The 20,245-nt window shown below is 43.5% G+C and overlaps 2 protein-coding genes across 2 annotated transcripts in view; one reads left to right on the top strand and one right to left on the bottom strand.

The window, feature by feature from the left end:
- Positions 1 to 4,651: 4,651 nt before the first annotated feature.
- Cldn23 (claudin 23) lies at positions 4,652 to 6,874 on the top strand. The gene has a single exon (XM_042701530.1). It carries the CDS (start codon positions 4,869 to 4,871, stop codon positions 5,751 to 5,753), a length of 885 nt encoding a protein of 294 aa, XP_042557464.1. The 5' UTR covers positions 4,652 to 4,868; the 3' UTR covers positions 5,754 to 6,874.
- Positions 6,875 to 7,831: 957 nt separating this feature from the next.
- LOC122125102 (prolow-density lipoprotein receptor-related protein 1-like) overlaps positions 7,832 to 20,245 on the bottom strand; it is a 56,268-nt gene continuing 43,854 nt past the window's right edge. The window contains exons 29-35 of the mRNA XM_042699655.1: positions 19,499 to 20,048; positions 19,018 to 19,143; positions 17,470 to 17,580; positions 15,591 to 15,831; positions 12,321 to 12,806; positions 10,914 to 11,013; positions 7,832 to 7,954 (exon numbers count right to left, since the gene is read on the bottom strand). Of these exons, the coding sequence (XP_042555589.1) occupies positions 7,832 to 7,954; positions 10,914 to 11,013; positions 12,321 to 12,806; positions 15,591 to 15,831; positions 17,470 to 17,580; positions 19,018 to 19,143; positions 19,499 to 20,048 (1,737 nt within the window). The remainder of the gene's footprint in view (positions 7,955 to 10,913; positions 11,014 to 12,320; positions 12,807 to 15,590; positions 15,832 to 17,469; positions 17,581 to 19,017; positions 19,144 to 19,498; positions 20,049 to 20,245) is intronic.

Below are 20,245 nucleotides of genomic sequence, written 5' to 3'. Positions count from 1 at the left end.
GACGATGGCTTATGTAAATATAGAAGAAAAGGAGACACAAGCTTTGGGAAAATGGGAGGAAAATGCCTTTTTCGTGGTCAAAGCATAAGAAAGAGGAGAGAGCTGGTGGTGATGGGGAGTGGAGTGAAGAGCATAGAACTGGAATCTATCCCTGGAGCTAGACAGTAGAGGCTTCCTGAAGAGTTAAAACAGTACTTTATTCCTATTATTATTACTATTATTATTATTATTTGGCAGGATTGAGGTTTAAACATAGAGTCTTGCCAGGCAAATGCTCTACCAGTGAAGCCACATCCCCAGCTCTTTCTGGAGTTGTTTTTGCTGGGGGCTGGCTTCTGCCAAGACCCTGCTACTCTTGCCTAGCTGGTATTCCAGGCATGCTTCATCACACCCAGCTTTCATATAGGGTCTCACTAGTTTGGATTTTTTTTCTTTTTTCTTTTTACTTTATGGCCAGGGATGGCCTCAAATCACAATCCTCCTAGCTTTACCTTTTGAGTAACTAGGATTACACGTATGATCCACAGCCCCTGGTCTTCCATTTGAATTTTACATGGATACTAGCTTCAGAGGCAAGATAAAAGAAAGACCTGGGCCAATAGACAGGCAGTAGAAGCTAGGCGCTGGTAGCTCATGCTTGTAATCCTAGCTACTCAGAAGGCTGATGTCTGAGGATCACAGTTCAAAGCCAACCTGGGCAGGAACGTCCATGAGACTCTTATCTCCAATAAACTGCTCATAAAGCTGGAAGTGGTGCTGTGGTTCAAGTGGTAGAGTTCTAGCCTTGAGGGGAAAAAAGACAGAAGGAAAGTGGAAGACCTGAAGAGAATTAGAAGGTAGAACATATAGGATCCTTTCCCTCACATAAGTAAAAAGTATTGAGAAAGAGGACTCAGGACATATTGTACTATTCTAAACCACAATAATTTAAACCTCAAGGTAGAGGAAATTGTAAAGTGCATTCAAAAGCAGAATACTTAAAAATCCTCCCTAAGTCCAGGGGCTTATAAACACACGGAGTCCATCAGATTCCATTGTTCTTTCTGTGGATCACCATGTAATGGGACTGGCCCATGGCCTAGGAATCCATCCCAGGTGATTTCTATGATCTGAATAATTGGAGGACTGTTACACATTGAGGACAAACTGACATTGTTTTACATACTGTCTATATGTGTCTCCCTATGACAAAATTCTAGAAAATACAAATCAACTAGTACTGACAGAAAGCAAGCAAGTCAGCGTGCCTGGCATAGTTATGTACATTTGTAATCACAGCACTTAGGAAGGTGATCTAGGGCTCTATACCAAATCTCTGTCACACACACACACACACACACACACACACACACACACAGTAGATCAGAGGCTCCTGGGGAATAGGACTGGCAGGGAGAGATGAAAGAAAGATAATCTAGAGCTGGTTTTACAGGTGTGTACACTTGTCAAAGGTAATGTGCACAGTGTATTGTATGTCACTTATATCTTGGTTATATGCATTTTATGGACTGTTGCTTACACCTCTGCTAAGAGAAAAGTTTAAACCAAAGACTCCTGTAAACTCTTTTATGTGTGCTGCAGTCTTTTCTGAGTCTCTTGGATGCTACAACCCCACCTGCCTGGATAATTTGCCTGAGATGATATTTACTACTTGCTGTCCAGCAGGAGGATTGACTAGCTCTCTGGTTGGGGTCAGGACAGAAGGAAACCTCTGAGTCAGTCTCTTAGAGAATTTATGACCCAAGCCTGGGGTCATAACCTTGCAGGTATTGTTACTGAGCTGTCTAGATCTACACACTCTGATCCTGGAGAGGCCCCAAAGGCCTTGTTGGTATTTGTAGTCAAGCCATAAACCTTGGCAAGCAAGGCTTTCAGTTTTAGTGAAAGAGCCTTAGTTTCAGCTGTTATACTAATTATCAAAGTCTGGCACTCACTGAAGACCATGATGGCTGAAGTCTGTAGATGGTGACTCTGGAAGATGTCTTTTAGTTAGTGGTTGAAATGTTAGCTAATCACTATGGAAGCAGCAAGGCTTGGCAATCTGAGCAAACAACTGCTCCAGGAAGAGATAAAAATAAACTCACTCAACTATACCATCCATGCCATTGGTCTTGAAGTAAATTGGGTATCAACAGAGCCACTAAAAATATGTCTCTCCTTTCTCCATTCTTTATACAAATATCTGTGCAAGGGCTGGGAAGGTGGCTCAGTGGTAGAGCGCTTGCCTGCATGCATGAGGCCCTAGCCTTGACCTGAGGGACAGCACCCAGGCCCAGAGTTCAGGCCCCACGATCGGACCCCCCCCAAAAAAAATATATCTGTGCAAATCCACAGGAAGATAGCATCACATTTACCACCATCTTTCACAATGAAATAAAGGCCAAAACACATTTGAAGGGCAGGGGACATGGCTGAAGCGGTAAGAACATCTACTTAACAAACTCAAGGATCTGAATTCAAACCCTGGTACCATTTTTTTTAAGTATTTTTTGGAACAGTAATAAAAAGAAGAAAAAAAGATATAGAATTCTCTCCGAAGATCCATTTAAACCAAAGGTAATCAGGAAAATTAACACACTTGTGTATGTAGATTCATGGGAACCTAAAATGACACCACTTCTATGTAACAGTATGGTGGTTCCTTAAAAAAATTAAATTACCCTACAACACAGCAACTCCATTTCTGGGCATATACCATAAACAAGTAAAACCAAGATGCAAAAATATATTAGTACTCTCATTCTCCTAATAGCATGGATGATGATAGCTAAAAGGTGGAAGCTACACATGTCCATTGACAGATGATGGGTAAACACAGGTGGAATGCATACTATGAAATATTACTCATCCTTGAAAAAATAAGGAAATTCTGACACGTGTTACACTGTAGTTGAACCCTTGAGGACATTTTGCTCAACGACTAAGCCACAACTACTGTGATTCCATTTGTACAAAGTACCTATAATAGTTAAATCACAGAGATAAAGTAGAACAGTGGTTGTTGGGAGATAGAGAGGACTGGGAAGTTGCTATTTATTCGAGTCAGAGTTTCAGTCAGAGGATTCAAAAGTTCTGGGGATGGATGTGGATGAAGCTTGCACAACATGGATATACACTTAATGCCATTTAACTGTACCATTACACATGGTTATACCAACATAGGTTATAATATGTATTTTAGCACATTAAAAAAAAACTTAAAACATTTTAAAAAAGAAAATAATTCCCATCTCTGGAATTTTACACTTTAGAATACGAAAAATTATGACACACCAATCGATTCTTACAAACGGCTTTAATTCTAACAAATTATATAGATAATACATTTCTGTTATAAGACATAAGGCAAATAGAGTCAGGCGTGGTGGAGCGTTTACTGAAATCTCTGAGAGGCAGAGATTGAGAGGATAGAAGAAGTTCTGGGTCAACCCTGACAAAAAACAGGAGTGTCTCAACGAACCAGCCAGGCCCAGTCGCACCTGGGTGCAGTTTCATCCAATTATAGAGCCAACATTCAAGGGCATAGTTGAAAAATCAATATATAGTGTATATCATATTGCTAGTCCTGGGCCTGAACTCTGGATCTGGGCTCTTGTGCTCAAGGCCTGTGCTTTCTCACTTGGGCCACAGTTCCACTTCCAGCGTTTCAGTGATTAATTGTTGATTAGAATCTCTTGGTCTTTCCGGTCAGGACTATCTTGGAGCTCCTGAATAGCTAGGTTTTATGGACGTGAGCCATGGGCGCCGGGCGTGTGAATTTTAAAGGAGTAAAAATCATTGCCACTTAAGTATAAAATATAAAATAAACATATTCCAAATAGTTTAACGAGGGGGAAAAAACAGCATGACGTCACAAGCAGTTCAATGGAGAACGCAAACGACTCCTATGTAGGATACAACAGTAAACTGAATTTACAGATCAGTGCCTAAGTAGCTCTCCCCGCCACCCCCCCCTCCCGCGCGGGCACACACACACACACACACACACACACACACACACACACCCTGGAAATAGAAAACCCGCGTATAATCCGTCCATCCAGAAATGCACTCCCCTAGATTGCTTTCACTTAAACTGAATCCGGAGCTGGAGCCTTTAAACGAGTTTTAGCAAGCAACACGAGCGCAGCTACTTTTGGGGACCCACTTCTCCTCCGATGCGGCCTTTGGCGCCCATCTGCCCAGCGCATCCCGGGCCTCGGGTTCCCCACCCTCACCCCCCCGGCTCTGAAGCCGGCCGGGAGCGGACAAGCCCCGTCCGCGGGGCAGAGACGCCTGGAGAAACTTTCCCCGGAGAGATCGCTGGGTAGCGGGGACGCCGCGCCGCCACCCAACAGGTGTCCGGGGTGGGGGGGCAGGTAAGGTGACCGGAGCGGCGCCGCCCCTTTGCCTTCCCCGCCCACGGCCAGCTGGGCGGCCGAGGGCGGCTTCGGGGAATCCGGGCGGGGAGACCTTTAGACCTTTGCTCGGTCTCCGAGCCACCGGGGCCGGGCGGAGCGGAGGGCCTGACTGCGGGGTGGGGTGTCGGAGTCCCCGCTCGCGCCGGGCCCGGGGGGTCGGGTCGCCCGGTGGCGCGCCCCTCCCTCCGAGCTGGGCTTGGCCGCCAGGGGCCGCCCCCGGGCGCGCGGTTTCGGTCGGCCCTACCTCCGAGCTGGTTTCGATTAGGGACCGCGGTGTCCCGGCGGGAGGGCGGAGCGGCCGGGGCGCGAGGAGGGGACTAAGGGCGAGCGGCGGAGCGGGGACGGCCCCGGGCCGGAGACACCGATCAGCCCGCCCGGAGACCGCAGAGCGCAGCCCCGCCAGCCCGCCTCGCGGCCCGGCGCTGCCCTCGGGGAGCTTGGAGACGGCGGCAGGTGCGCGGAGCCAGGATGCGGACGCCGGTGGTCATGACGCTGGGCATGGTGCTGTCGCCCTGCGGGCTGCTGCTCAACCTGATCAGCACGCTGGCCCCGGGCTGGCGGCTGGTGAAGGGGTTCCTGGACCAGCCCGTGGACGTGGTGCTGTTCCAGGGCCTGTGGGACATGTGCCGCGAGCAGACCAGCCGCGAGCGCCAGTGCGGCCAGCCCGACGAGTGGGGCTACTTCGAGGCGCAGCCAGTGCTCGCGGCGCGGGCGCTGATGGCCACCTCGCTGGCCGTCACCGCGCTGGGGCTGCTGCTGGCGTCGCTGGGCGTGCGCTGCTGGCAAGACGAGCCCCACTTCGCGCTGGCCGGCCTGTCGGGCCTGGTGCTTTTCATCGCGGGCCTCTTCGGCCTCATCCCGGTCTCGTGGTACACGCACTTCTTGGGGGATCGCACGGTGCTGCCCGCCCCCGCCAGCCCGGTCACCGTGCAGGTGAGTTACAGCCTGGTGCTGGGCTACCTGGGCAGCTGCCTGCTGCTGCTGGGCGGCTTCTCGCTGGCGCTCAGCTGGGCGCCCTGGTGCGAGGAGCGCTGCCGCCGCAAGGCGCCCCCCGCCGGCCCGCGCCGCAGCAGCATCAGCACCGTCTACGTGGACTGGCCCGAGCCCGCGCTCCCACCCGCCATCAAGTACTACAGCGGGGGCCAGCACCGCCCGCCGCCCGCCGCCGAGCCCGCCGCCCCCGGGAAACTCAAGGTGGGCTTTCCCATGCCGCGCCCCGCGCCCAGGTCCTACACCAACCCCGTGGACGTGCTGGACGGGGAGCGGGAGCCCCAGGCGGCCGCCTCGCAGGGCGCCTCCTCCCGCAGCACGCGGCCCTGCCACAGCTCGCTCCCCTGCGACTCAGACCTGTAGACGTCGCCCGGGCCTCCCCCCGGCTCCGGGCTCCATCCCGGGGCCAAGGGTGAAGAAGGACGGGTTTCCACTCGGCCCAGCCTTCAACTGTGTCCTGTGTTTGCAGCTCTCCCGGCTTGGAGATGGAGCTCTGCGTCTGGAGGGCGATCTCCCTTGCCCAGTAGCTCTGCGAGACTCTTGGGACGTTTATTTCAAGTTTCTTTCAGCTTTGGTTTATACAGTTTTCTTTTCCTGTCCAGAGGGATCAGGTCTTCTTGTGGGATGACAGGCTTCTCACAGGTACAAGTTGAAGGAGATCTGGAACGGGTGGCGTTTTGAATCAGGTGGACCAGGTTCAATGTCAACAAGGCTCAAAACAACAACAACAACAAAGCAAAACAAAAATTCAACGGGTGGCTGGTGTCTCAGGACTGTAATCTTAGCTACTCAAGAGGCTGTGAGTTCTGAGGATCATGGTTCTAAGCCAACCCTGGCAGGAAGTCTGTGAAATCCACCACCCAAAAGACTAGAATGGAGCTGTGGAGCAAGTGGTAGGGTGTTAGCCTTGAGTAAAAAAAAGCTAAAGAGAGCTCCCTGGACACATTCAAGTTCCAGGACTAGCATATATGCACACACAACACTTAGAAACTACAGTATTCTAAAATACTAATGGATTTTACGGTTATTGTTGTTTTTTTCCCTACTTTATAACTCATAAAAGTGTTATAACTTTAAAACTCTCCAGAGGCAATCTGTAACTGCGTGGGTTTGAGGCTCTTAAACTTAGGGCCATTCAAAGCTTAGCAGGGGTAGTGGCTTCTATAAAATGAAATAACTTGGTTGACTCCGATTTACATGTCTTTCTGCATACATAATAGTATGAGGTAGGAGGACAAACTCTAAAAGATTTAACTTGTGTGTTTTTTTTTAATCACTTATTTTGGTGAGAAATTGAGGTGGTTCCAGTTTCTTTTCAAGAAGCCAAAAGAATGGAGACATTAACACTATATTATTGTTCCATTCTATAGATACCTCACAGCAAACAGTAGATTGAATATTTTCTACAAAATAGAACCTGTTAGTCACATTTGGTTAGCGTTCATATATATATGCTATTTATAAATAAAAGTCTTAAAACATCATTTGCAGTATGCTCATAAAGCTTATTTGTCTCCAGTACTACCTTGGGGAGTTTCAGCATTCATTACCAGCAGTTTCCTGGCTGCCTGGGCACCATTCTGAAATCTAGAACTCACATCTTTGCACTTCTTCACATAAGATTACTAAAAGGAGCCAAGGGGCCCCACCACAATCCCTGGTTGCTTTGTTTTCTGTGCCAGCCAAGTCTATTGTCAAAAAAGAAAAACTAGGAGCACCAGTTTTCACTTGAGGGGAGAGCAGAAATCTTTTCCACTTCTTGCCCTGGGGCTCAAAGTCACAGGTAGGCAGCTCTATGTTCCATGAGAGACAAGTCTTCATAGGGCTGGTTTTCATTCGAAGCTATTGACTTCAAGGTGCTTTAACTGAGCTGAATCTCACCTCCCAAACCTATCCTTCAGAAGTATAAATGGTCAGTCCAATAGGTCCCAGTAATATAAAACTGTGATAGAACTCATTAAACAGCACAAGCTGCTTGTACAATGGATGGTGTAACACCTATTCATGTCCCCTGCTATGTTGTAGTGCTATTTGCTTTTTGAGACACAACTCTAATATGCAGGCAGATTACTTTGTGACTCTGTGTGTGTGTGTGTGTGTGAGAGAGAGAGAGACAGAGAGAGAGAGAGAGAGAGAGAGAGAGAGAGAGAGAGAGAGAGAGAGAGAGAGGGAGTTGGTACTAGGGCTTCAGCTCAGGGCTTGCGCCCTGTCCACTAACACTTTCTCTCATGGCTAGAGCTCTACTACTTAAGACAGAACTCCATTTCTGGCTTTTTGCTGCTTAACTGGAGAGTCTCATGGACTTTCTTGCACTGGTGGCTTTGAACCAAGGTCCTTAGATCTCAGCACTTTGTGTCTGTTTCTGTGGATTCTGCCTCCCTGGATCTGGAGCCCTAAAATTGATTTCCTATGTGGCTGCGAGCAGGGGCCAGTGCTGATGGTCATGGACCCCATTTAAGGTTGACCAGCATTAAGTGTGCTCTGATGCATTTATAGTCCCATCTGGTGATGACTGTGAATGTTGCCTTTGCGCCCTCTGTCACCCAGATGTTTTTGAGGGTTTGCTATGTGGAAAAGAGATTGAAGGCAGAAGGGGCATCCGGGATATTTCAGCTAGTACTTTGAAAGACAGCAATTAGGGGGTTGAGAAATCAGAACACAGCAGGCAATATAAGATCCTGAGCTTCTAGCTAGTTCTGTCTCTTCCTCAAATCATATTACCAAGTGTTTCTAGAGAAGTCTCTGGTAAACACAAAGCCAGTATTTTGTGTGTGTCTTACCCACCCCCACCCACAACTATTCCCCATTGGCTTATGTGTGAAACACCTTTACTCTGAGGATTAAGACTTTCTTACTGAGTTTTAAAACTGAGTATTTTTTGCCCTATCTAAAGAAATGTTCCTTTTAAAAAACACTTCTTTTTGCTATAAAGGACAGCATGAAGGAGGTGGAAGCCTGGGTGGGTGTAAGGGTCATTCTCTGCTGAACATACTGAGAGTAGGCTTGAGACAAGAGGCTGGAGGAGGCAGAGTCTCAGGGTGGGGCCTCCTGTGTGGGTGGGAATCTGTCCTAAAGGGATACTGGCCAGCCCGGCTTGCGCACAGCAGGGAGCCCACCTACGTGAGTAGTTCTGCCACCTCGCCTCAGGCTCTTCCATCCGGGATGCTCTATCACACCCACTTCCACTCTCCCCATCAACACTGGAACTGTGTGTCCCCATTTAATCTGTCAACTCTTTCTACCATTACTCAAGTTTGCCTAGAGATCCAAAGGGCCTGGGGAAGTCTGGCAGGAAGCTCTCTCCCCAGCTGCTCTGCCTGTTCCCCAAGCTGGCTCTCCTAGGCTGCAGGCCTCATTAAGGATGGGTGTGGTGTGTCCACCCTGGAAGCTGTGGGAGGGGCTGCCAGGTGCTCCCAAAGTCACCTCCCTCTCCCATTGCATAGGTCTCCACTGTTCACAGCAGATAACATTTTGCAAACAGGCTCACCCCTGTAACCCCAGCTACTCAGGGGGCTGAGATCTGAGGATCATGGCTGAAAGCCAGCCTGGGCAGGGAGGTCCATGAGAATCTCTTCTCCAGTTAACCACCAAAAAGTTGGAAGTAGAGCTGTGGCTCAAGTGGTAGAGCAATAGCCTTGAGCATAAGAGCTCAAGGACAGTGCCCAGGCCCTGAGTTCAAGTCCCAGGATCAGCACGCACACACGATGGTTTATTTTATATAGTACCTGTAGTCATAGGTCCAGGACTTTTCACTGGACTTCCTGGCCTACACAAACTCATTCGGAAAGACATTGAATACAAAAGAAAAGATCCAAGCAAGAAAAAGCTTCCAAGCAAAGTTGATTTATTACTATTTAAACTTATGCTATTAGATTCAGGTGCTGTGTGGAGCCGTGCACATGTATTTTCTTTCCACATCCAATGGGCCTGATGATATAAACTTTTATAATCTCATTTCTGGCACTGAGGATAAAGGTTCAATACCAAGGGATTTGCCTAGGTTGCTATAACCAAGTTTAAGACCAGACTTTTTTTTTGTGACCTTATCTATTATCATAAATTTAATGCTCTTTATTCTTTACTTGGGTGTAAGCACAGTAGAAACCTGGGAAGACAAGCAGAGGCATTAGCAGGCCAAGCAATGGGTGGTCCCTAGCAGGGAGAGCTACCTGAGATAAATCCTGGCGTACATCTACTCCATGCTGCTAACTGTAGCATCACCAACTTCATTATAAATAAGACTTACACAAACCATGTTTCCATAACCATAAAGTATATCTGCTTGCTCTTTTAAGTTCAGGATTGAATAACATCATAAGAGAAAGACTTTTCATAAATTCTAAGTGCCAATGTGTACAAACTTAGTAAAGTATATAGGAGAGAGGAAGAAATAGGGAAATAACACATGAATACTTGGTACTTTGCAGAAACGTATCCTAAAGACAAAGTGACCACTACATCTGGTAAAATTAGGAAAATAGATTCTGCAGTTTAACTAGCTCAAAGTGAGCTCCAGAGTCGCCATTCAAATCTTCTAGAGCTTCTAATTAGTATTGGGGTAGATACCTTATGTTAGAAAACCCTATGACTGACTTCCAACTTACACTACGTGGGGACAGTTCTAATCATACCTATGAATATTCAGTTTTCTGAAACTCATTAACAAACCCAGACAAATTTTTCCAATTTAAAGATTAGTTAAACAAGTAATTACCATGTATCACAAACTGTTACAGAATTTAAAACAGCACACGATAAAATGCATAAGCAGGTTTTATTTTTATTTAATTGGAGGCGGGTTCAATTCTTTTTTGCATAAGATCAGTCAGTTTGCAAAGGAGTTAGCAAGTCCTGTGGAAAGGAGAGTTGAAGTTAGAGAATATACATTATTTTAAAACAAAACAAAAGTATAGAGATAGTTCACATCTCTATATGTGATGTAGAAAAGTATAGAGATGGTTCACATCTATGATTCTAGCTGAGAATTGAGGTTTGAAGCCAGCTTGGGCAAACAAATCTGAGAGACCCTTACATTTAATTTGACCAGTAAAAAAAAACTGGAAGTAGAGCTGAGGCTTAAGTGATAGAGCACTAGCTGTAAGTAGAAAAAGCTTGAGGCCCTGAGTTCGAGCCCCAGTACTCATGCACACATGCACACACACACACACACACACACACACACACAATTGTATAGATGACAATAGGACTAATATCTTAGGGTAAAAGAGCCTACCCTACTCTACCATAGGATGGAGACCTTAGAAATGGACAAAAAGTCAAGATTCTTGCTTATAGTATATAAATCTGTTCCATGCATGTTTCAGCTATTCAACCGTTATTCAAGCCAGACCCTGAAGAAAGAGTTGCCTCACAGTAGGTTAATACACATAATAGAAACAGTCAAGGTTAAAATGAAAACATTAACTACTTTCTGAAAGCTGGACAGTTTTAGAAGAGTTACTGTTTAACTGCATCCAAGAATTCATTTTCCTCAAAGAGACTTACCCAACTTCCTCAACATACCTGTTCATCATAGGCTTCATTCACGAAAATCTCACTATTCATTAAATTTTCTTCTTCTTGCTTATTTTCCTCATCACGGTTCAAATTTCTTGCTGATGTCCTAAAATCAAAGAAAGTCAGAAGTAGCTATTTGAGGCAGAAGCTGAGATTGGGGTATCATTACAAAAGGTCAATTTACCTCTTATCAAAGGTTAATGTTATAGAAACTGTACCCTACTTTAATAATCTCCCATCAGAGCAAATAATTGGGAATGGGCAATACTGGAGCAGATTGCTATGTGTTACTAGGCAATCACTTAACTTCAGAAATGGTCTCCTTTCTCAATGGAGGAAATGTAAATAACCGAGTCCAAGGACAAGTAAGTGGTAGCTGGACCCAACTGAGTTAAGGAAGCAGGGAATTTAGCAGGAGAACATGAGGTGTGAAGGGATGTGATCAGAGCCCGAGGGCTGACCAATTAGATACTAACTAGCTTGACTTAGGAAAAGATATGCCAATTCTCCTGGCCTATCTTTCAGTCTGTGAAGCCATGGCAGTAGAGAAATATATTGAGATACCCTAAATCCATATAAGTTAGACTGTACTACAGGGTCTCTGATACATTGTGGTAAGCTACGTGCCAGTAATGCTAGCTACTTAGGAAACAGATCTGAGCATCAAAGTTTAAAGCCAGTCTGGGCAGGCAAATTCTCAAGACTCTTATCTTCAATTAACCAGGCAAAATCTGGAACTGGAGTTATAACTCAAGGGGTATAGCACCAGCCTCCAGTGAAAAAGCAAAATAAGAATGCAAAGCCTTGAATTCTAAGCCCCAGTACTGGCACCAAGAAGGAAGAGAAGAGGAGGAAGAAGCAGAGGAAGAAGATAGGAAGAGGAGGAGGAGATTTGAGCACAGTGATATGTGAAAACAAAAGAGAAACTGGCCATCTGCAAAGCAAGGAGAGAACCTACAAAAGATAGGAATCCTGCTGATACCTTGATCTTAAACATCTAGCCTTCTCTGAGAAGATACATTATGTGTTAATGATGTCCCATCTCTGGATCTGTATTATGGCTCCCCTAGCTAGCAAATACTCATACTAACAAATATTTCCTCCCATTCCTGGCCCTGAACTTGCTCTCTTACTGAAGGGGAGCTCTGCATTTCATTCCTGAGACTTCACCTCTGCACAAATGCCTCACATCACACGCAATATTGTTGGTCTGGGGGGGGGGTGTCTCACTTGAAGAGAGTCTCAATTCCTATTTTCTAGGTCATTTAACCAGTGAGACTGATTCATCACCTAAATACTTCCTCATGATTCAAATGTTTATAGTGACTTTATACCTTCAATCCCATTAATCTTATTTTATATAAGCCTTCTTTGGAATATAACTCTCCCATGAAGGCATGAACAGATACACACCTTTTCAGTTTATGTTTTCTTCTGCAGTACACCAGTGCTCCCAGGGCCACTAGAACAGTCAGTATGGCAACGGCTACAGTGAGAACTGTGTAGCCAGAGACGAGTCCCTGTGCTGTCTCTTCACACATTTGTCCACCAAATTCCACCGGACAGCTACATCTTCTCAGCTTTCCTTCCACTGTGCATATTCCCCTTCCATTACAGAAGCTGCTGCTACAGGGCACGTGCGTTGCCCTCTGTGTGTTCTTGGGATGGGCATCTTCCCCCTTTTCCTTCATTTCTGGGTTCTTTGTCTCTCTAGCAGACATCAGTGTGGTTAGTGTTTTCCTCACAGGGTATCTCATTTCTTCTTGGCCTGGATATTCAGATGTGGTAAATTTGGTATAAGGCAACTGTTGGAGACCTTTTGGAGACAACTTTTTCCCGGCTTCTGGCCTTTTAGGTATTGATGGTGAATAGGTTGTACCTAAATATACAATAGGTATACTGGCATCAGTTAAAAACTACTTCAGAAGAGTAAGACTTTTAATTACATTAACCAAGGGATTTGAATTTATGAAATTACTTGTCGTCAAACAAGAAGAACATTAGAAGTTTATACACACATATTACTGTATACTTTAAGGGCAAGTAAATAGGTTTCAGGACCACTGTATTTTACTGATCATCCAATCTATTTCAAAATGAAAGTATACACTGTTTTAACCAAGGCATGTATTATAAAGTCTCTATAAGTCACAAATTAAGTTCTTTATATAAGAAATTAAGTGATATCATCAAGATGAATCCCAATGTAATCTATAAGGTAAATCAAAGTAGTAAATACCTGGCCTAAAAAGATTTATCTGTAATTATTTCAGTGTTCTGAGTCTGAGTGAGCTGGAAGTCTAGCAAGGTCTACAATATGGAATCAGATTTGTTGGAAATGATAGAAAGGACACATATAAGCAGAGAGGTGAAACAGAATGCTTCCTGCCAAAGACAAATCCAAAAATTAAGTTTGTTTTTCAGGTATTTCACAATATTCTTCATTATTGTTGGCATGAGTATTATCTCTCACAAGAACACTGAACTAAAAACTCCTGTGTAGAAAGACACAGTATTAGCAATAAAATTGCTTCTTTCCTTTGTTTTAAGCTAACATCCTAACAGATTTTTCTGTTGTAGGTGGTATAAAGTCCTTGATGGTAGGGTGTATTCCAAGGACAGCCCAACTTCACACACCCAAGAGACCACCTCCCCCCCATCACAAAGTCAATGTGACCTAATGATTAAGGATCAGAGCCAATTCTGGCCTAGGCTACCAGGAATGGGACCACAAGTGAAGATATATTCGATTCTAGGTTTGGCTTAAAAGCCAGGGAATGGGAGTAACATATTTCTCACTCCTTGATTTCCTCCTACTCCTTTTTTCCCTGGAATCTTTGCAAGATAGGGTTCCACCAACCAACCAACCACCTCCACTGCTGCTAGATTACAAAATTATCTCTGGGAATCAAAATCCATTTTCTTTCCTATTTAAGTTAAGGTTACTATGAGTAATAATTGTTTGGTTTTCCAGCTATTAGATTTTAGGAGGAAGTGAATTTGAATTGAGAAAGAGTGACTCATCATTGTAAGATTCCTTTTCCAAATCTTTTGCTGGCTATGACCAGTCTCAGTAGCCTGCCTGTAGTCTCTTCAGTTCAATCATGTGGGCTTGGATAGCACTGGAGGAGTAGCTATAGAATCAGAGGGTGAATATTATAGAAGAGTCAGATATTATGGGGATTAAAGATAACTAACAACCCCTTTCCATGAGGATATTATTTGTCATATTATTTTTATGATAACCATTTAAAGCTAGTATTAAGTATATTGAGTACTAGCATAACAGCTTCATGTATAGTCTGTGTTCCTTAATAATCCCTGTAAGACACTTCAGATATAAAATTCTGTTTCTGGGACTGAGAAGGTGGCTTAGTGGTAGAGTGCTTGCCTAGCATGCATGAAGCCCTGGGTTTGATTCCTCAGTACTGCATAAAGAGATAAAGCTGGAAGGGTGATATGGCTCAAGTGGTAGAGTTGAGCAAAAGAAGCTCAGGGATAGTGCCCAAGCCCTGAGTTCAAGCCCCAGTACTGGCAAAAAAAAAAAAAAAAAGAAAAGAAATTACTCTATCCAGCTCAGAGGCCCTACAATGGATGAGTGGATTAAGAAAATGCAACTAGATATGCAAAGGAATTGTATTCATCCAGCAAGGAAAAAATATTACGTCATTTTCTGGTAACTGGATGGACCTGGGAAAATTATGTTAAGTGAAGTAAATCAGGTTTAAAGGGCCAAAGGAAGCATGTTTTCTCTCATATGTGGAAGCTAGATCTAAATTACAGACATATATGAAAGCATATACAAGTCCATATCCATATATATATATAAACAAATTGATTAAAGTATGGGATATGCAGGAGGTGAATTCCAATGGTATAACTCCTTTAAACAACTAACATAGTTTAACACAATGAATACCAGGAAGCAGAGACATGGTTTGTCAGGGGACACAGGGCGGAGAGGCCAAGTGAAGGACAAATGGAGAGAGGTTGGGTGGACAAGTTTAGTCATAATACTCAATGTACATATGTAAAAGTAGAACTAGGTAACTTGAGGAGATGGGTGGGGTTGGGAGAGATGGGGAAGAACAATGAAAGGAGTGACGCTGATTATGATAACCTGACACATGAAATTCTTTTGTACAACTACTTAAAGATAATATAAATAAGAAAAGAAGAAGGAGAAGGAAGGAAGGAAGGAAGGAAGGAAGGAAGGAAGAGAAAAAGGAAGAAAGGAGGCTGCTTCCTCTTTAAAAGAAGGAACCAGCAAGGCAGGTCAAATGGTTTATGTAACCTCCTTCCTTTAGGTTTGGTGACTGTTATTCAATTTAAGTTGACCAAATCTAATCTACGATAAACAAAAACTATTTCAGAGAACATACACACTGCCTATTTGCTTGGAGCTCCCAATCATACTGCCTGTCCTACAGTCCAAGAAGGAATATTAAATTCCGTAAGAGATACCCACCTTAATTTATATCCATTTTTCCATCATTACAAATTTTGTATTATTTGGTTTCATATATCTATGATAGCAAGACAATGATTTAAGGGTTAAAATTTTACTTAAAGAATGTTAGACTTCAAGCCCCACGACCAATAACAACAACAATAAAGAATGTTAGAGTTGGATATTCCTAAAAGCCATGCATACTCATGCATAGTGGTCGCAGCTGGGGTTACTTACAGTTTACTTCATCAGATCCATCCAGACAGTCGGCATGACCATCACAAACTTGCTCCATGAAAATGCATTTCTGACCATCCTTACAGGACTGGGATGGTACAGAGCATTGGACAGCTTCGGCACATTTGTTTGCATTAGCTAAGTAGTACCCATTAGGACACTTGCAAGTCTGTCCCTCAGGATTTGGCAGACAGATATGGCTACATCCTCCATTGTCTTTTGAGCAGCTGTTGTTACCTGTGGATTCCCCATCCACACCCCAAAACATATTAGATTAGATTAGGTTTTAGGAGAGTCTTCTGAAAACGTTTTGCAAATATATTATTAGGGCTATATGACCCAGATGCTTTTCCAAATCTGATAGCTCTTCTACGGCCCTGAGTAGATAGTGGTTCTTTAGACAAGGAACTGGTTCAAGAAAAAAATGAGAGAATCTCTCACTCATTCAAGATTATAATGCAAATCCTCTTCATACAAAGCTATCTACTATCAGAACTGGAAAGGCCTTGAAAATAAAACACGTTTTAGATGAAAATATGAAGGTTGTAATGTTTATTATCTTGTTGGCAATATGGTTGAGTCAACCATTTATAATTTAGCATTATTATTCAAGACTTGTGTCTCATTCTTGAACTTCTAGAGAGGTCTTTACCTTGTGAGCTGTCCAGGCACTATCAAATAAATATGTATGCGTTAGAGTTAAAACCCACATGAAGTTAACAAGGACACTACTGGCTAGAGAACTAAGCAGCAGACCGCTTGAAGGACAGTTTATCACACTGAAATGTGCTAAATACATTCTCCCCACCAAGCCAAGACCAAGAGTCTAAACAAGACTAATGCCATTTCCTGAAGTCTGACTTTCAGAAACAATGCAATTGAACAGTATCTTAGTCTTACGACTAAGGTGCTCATCATGCAAGGAGGTGTGTATAGTTAATTAATTGAGCTCCTGTTGCCGATATTAAATCTCAATAAAGAACAGATTTTTGTCTACTGCTATTTTATTAAGCCCATTATTACCTGACCCAAGCATTAAATTAGATATTCCAAATGTGTCCATGAAAAACATCTAAGTATCCCCAAGTTGATATTCCAAGGATCAGTTAACACCAAAGTAGATACAAATGATGTTGGGTAGAATGAAGACTAGCACCACTTTAGAACAAGCTATTATTCCAATTATGCTATTAGTGTTGTAATTCAGTCTACAATAATAACACAATATTGAACTCATGTATTATAGCTTAGATCACAAATTCCCCCCATATGTCCATTTTACAAAAGCATGGTCCTAGTTTGACACTCCCATAAGGTGGCAGAAAAGTTTGAGAGAGGTGGCCTACTGGGAGACCTTTAGATCATTGGGGAAATGCCCCTAAAGGGGAGTGTGGGACCCCACTCTTTTTCTCTTATGCTTTCCAGCCATGAGGTGAGCAGTTCTGTTTTAGCACATGTTCCTGCTGTGATGTGCTGCCTTACCACAGGCCCAATGAGATCAAAGCACTGAGATCAATCAGCCATGGGCTAAAATTTCTAAAACTGTGAGTCCAAATCAATCCTTTCCCTTTATAAGTCAAGTATCTTGGGCATTTGTTACAGCGATAGGAAGCTGACTAACACACCGTATCTATCAACAATTCCTGATGGACTTACTATTTTGTCTGATGGATTAGTAATAGGGCTAATGATAAACCTCAACCAGTCTGTATATAATGACATAAAGACAAGAGGATTGTGCAGATCTATAGAAATTGCACTTTAATGTAATGAGAAGCTCAAAAATATTCCAAGGAAATAATGCATAGTAGAATATCCCCTCCATTGGTAATTGGCAGACTTTAGTGTTGCTATAACCATTGCAAGCTTACTTACCCTCTTGACTAAATTTGCTATAAACTTTTAAGTCCACAATCTTCTGTTCCACTTGGAACCATCGGTTTTCTAACCCTTCTGCTTTGCTGTACCAAACTTTAGTGATCTGGGCTAAAACAAAAGCCAGTACATAATCATTAACCAAAATTAATTTGTATTTTAAGTCAACTTCTTAGGCAAAGAGCTTTGCTCAAGATAAATACGTTAGCTCATCTTTTCTCAACTCCAGTTGAGTAACAAGGTTTTTATAGAAGAGACATATATTTTTCTAAATTTTATGTTATAGTACTTATATCCCCCCTCCAGCCCCAGCTTGAGGATATGTGGCACTTAAGTTCAGCCCATGAGATTAAGGACCAATGGTCTTTAAGTTCATTAGAAGACAATTTCTGGAAATGGTTTATCTGTAACAGTAACTCCCAGGGGATGTGAAGTAGCTGGGAAAGAAAGGTCTTACCACATACCCAATAAAAATGAGCATTTCTGAGATAAGATCTAAAAACTTTGTTTTTTTTTGCTATTCTAATGTGCCCAGTGAACTGGGTTTTGAAGATGCAAAGGAATAGATTTATTTAAGCCACACATTCTACTTCTATAAAGTCTAGACACTAGTCAGAAATGTATACTCAGACGTCTAGTGTGAATATAATAACATACTAGAACATGTGACTTAGGACGATCCCTTGGAAGCATTAGCAATGCTATGTTAGAATGCTCTATGACTCATCTGGCACTTTCACATACATTTACTTAACTAAGATAGGTATTGTCTTCATTTTATAGACAAGGTGTTATAGCTACTAAGTGACAGAGCAGATATACCACCTCGTTTCGATGACTGACCAACTCATCTCTATGCTATACAATTGCTATGATTTGGGAAAGTAACATCAAAAGGCTCATGTACTGAAGGATCAACCTCAGCCTAAGGCACTAATAGAGGATGGTGGTATATTTAGGAGCCAGAGCCTCATATAAAGATCACTAGGGGTATGCCATACAAAGAGATATTGGCCCCATAAGAAAGAACGTTGGCCCCTCTCTTTTCTCTCTTTTTCCTTCGTGATTTCCATGAGCAGCTTTCTTCACCACATGCTCCCACCCTGACATATCTTGTCAACATCAGTGGGGCTAAATGACTGGATTGAAACTTATGCAACGAGCCAAAAGAAAGCTTTTCTCCTTGTAAGTTAATTGTCACATAGTCACACAGCCATGGTGTCCTCAAGAGCAGAGAGCTTCACATAAGAGCCAGATAAAAATATAAAATATCACAGCAAGCATTAGGTCCTGAGTGCAAATCCAAATACTACAAAAGAACAACAGAATAAATTAAAGCCCCACACAAGAAACTAAATCACTGTTATACATTATTCTTTAGGTTAGGAAAGTTTGATACACACACAAACACACACACACACACACACACACACACACTCACACACACACTCGTATAGACACTTTCCAGGATAGGTGCTAGCAGTAGCAGGTACTCTTTGGATTTCTCAGAGTAAGTGCAATTCAATCAGATATACACTGAAGACTCACTATCATCGATGGTTGTCCAGAATATCATGCCTTGGCCACATGTGAAGAGGCTGAGGCTTTGAATTCCTCTGCGTTCTATTCTGTGTCCAGAGCCATCTTGTTGAATGCTTTCTATGAATCCTTGCCCTAGGAAGAGAAGTTCCATTCATTTCATTTAGCCTGGTCAGTTGTATGATGCCCTGGAGCTCTCTCTGTCTTGTCTTGTTACCACATGCATACTCCAAAGCCAGCTCTGCTTCAATCTTCTTGAGGAGAGAACTTAATGGGGGGAAAAAGCCAAAAACCAAAACACCAAAAATTTCCTTTCCCTCTAACAGTGATTGACACACAAACTTGTTCACACATATTTCTTAAATGTAAACACAGACACGAAGGCTATCTATAGTTCGGGCTGAAGACCAGTGAACTGAACTTCTCTATTGCTCTTTGGCTCCCATTCCCCCAAGCTTATGTGCAGGATGTAGAAAAATAAATTGCCCACCAGTATCAGCCCAGTATAGCCGGGTTCCTGAATCCACAAAGGCCAGGCCTACAGGCACCTGGGATTTCCGCCATATTATTCTTCTTCTGCTGCCATCCATGGAAGTGCATTCAATGCTGGAGCCAGGCCGCCCATCCTCCTGGGAACCCAAGTCCACAAAGCACATGACTGCAGAAGGTGGGTGGAGCACAAGAGAGGTAGGGTGGTAAAGGTTGTCACTCAGCAACACCATGGGATACTGGCCTTTTGAGGAAGCCACATTGATGTGGGGATTCTCACTGTCAACCCAGTATATGTTTCCACTCAGCCAGTCCACAGCTAGATCAGTCACAATCCCTTCCGAAGACAGGATTTTCCTCCAAGAAAGCGCCCCTGATTCTTTAAGCCTCAACAGCCTGATGTCACCATTATTCAACTCTGACAGATAGAGAGCCTTTTCCTGGACCAGATACTCAAGTGATGCAAGCTGGTTCACACTGGTAAAGGGAAGTGTTCTGTGCTGCGGTAGACTTGCTTGTTGGGATGAAGCTTTGAGATTTTTCAGATAAATCTATAAAGAAAAAATAGGTAAGTGGCTCTGGTTGAGTCTAGTCTAGTCCTACATCTTGATATTGTATTACTGTTGGGAATCTTAAAGTCAGATTTTTCAGAGCAGTTATGTTGCCCTCTCCCTGAAGCTTTAAGCACTGTCAATTTCTGGAATCTCAAAGTGTTTTTTGAAGAACTGCTCCCTGTTAAAAAGCCCTC

The sequence above is a fragment of the Dipodomys spectabilis genome, unplaced genomic scaffold, assembly GCF_019054845.1.
Source record: "Dipodomys spectabilis isolate Male_0828 unplaced genomic scaffold, ASM1905484v1 ptg000009l, whole genome shotgun sequence".
NCBI classification, from domain to species: domain Eukaryota; kingdom Metazoa; phylum Chordata; class Mammalia; order Rodentia; family Heteromyidae; genus Dipodomys; species Dipodomys spectabilis.
Note: the sequence above shows the minus strand (reverse complement) of the source record. Positions and strands in the feature narration are given on the sequence as shown.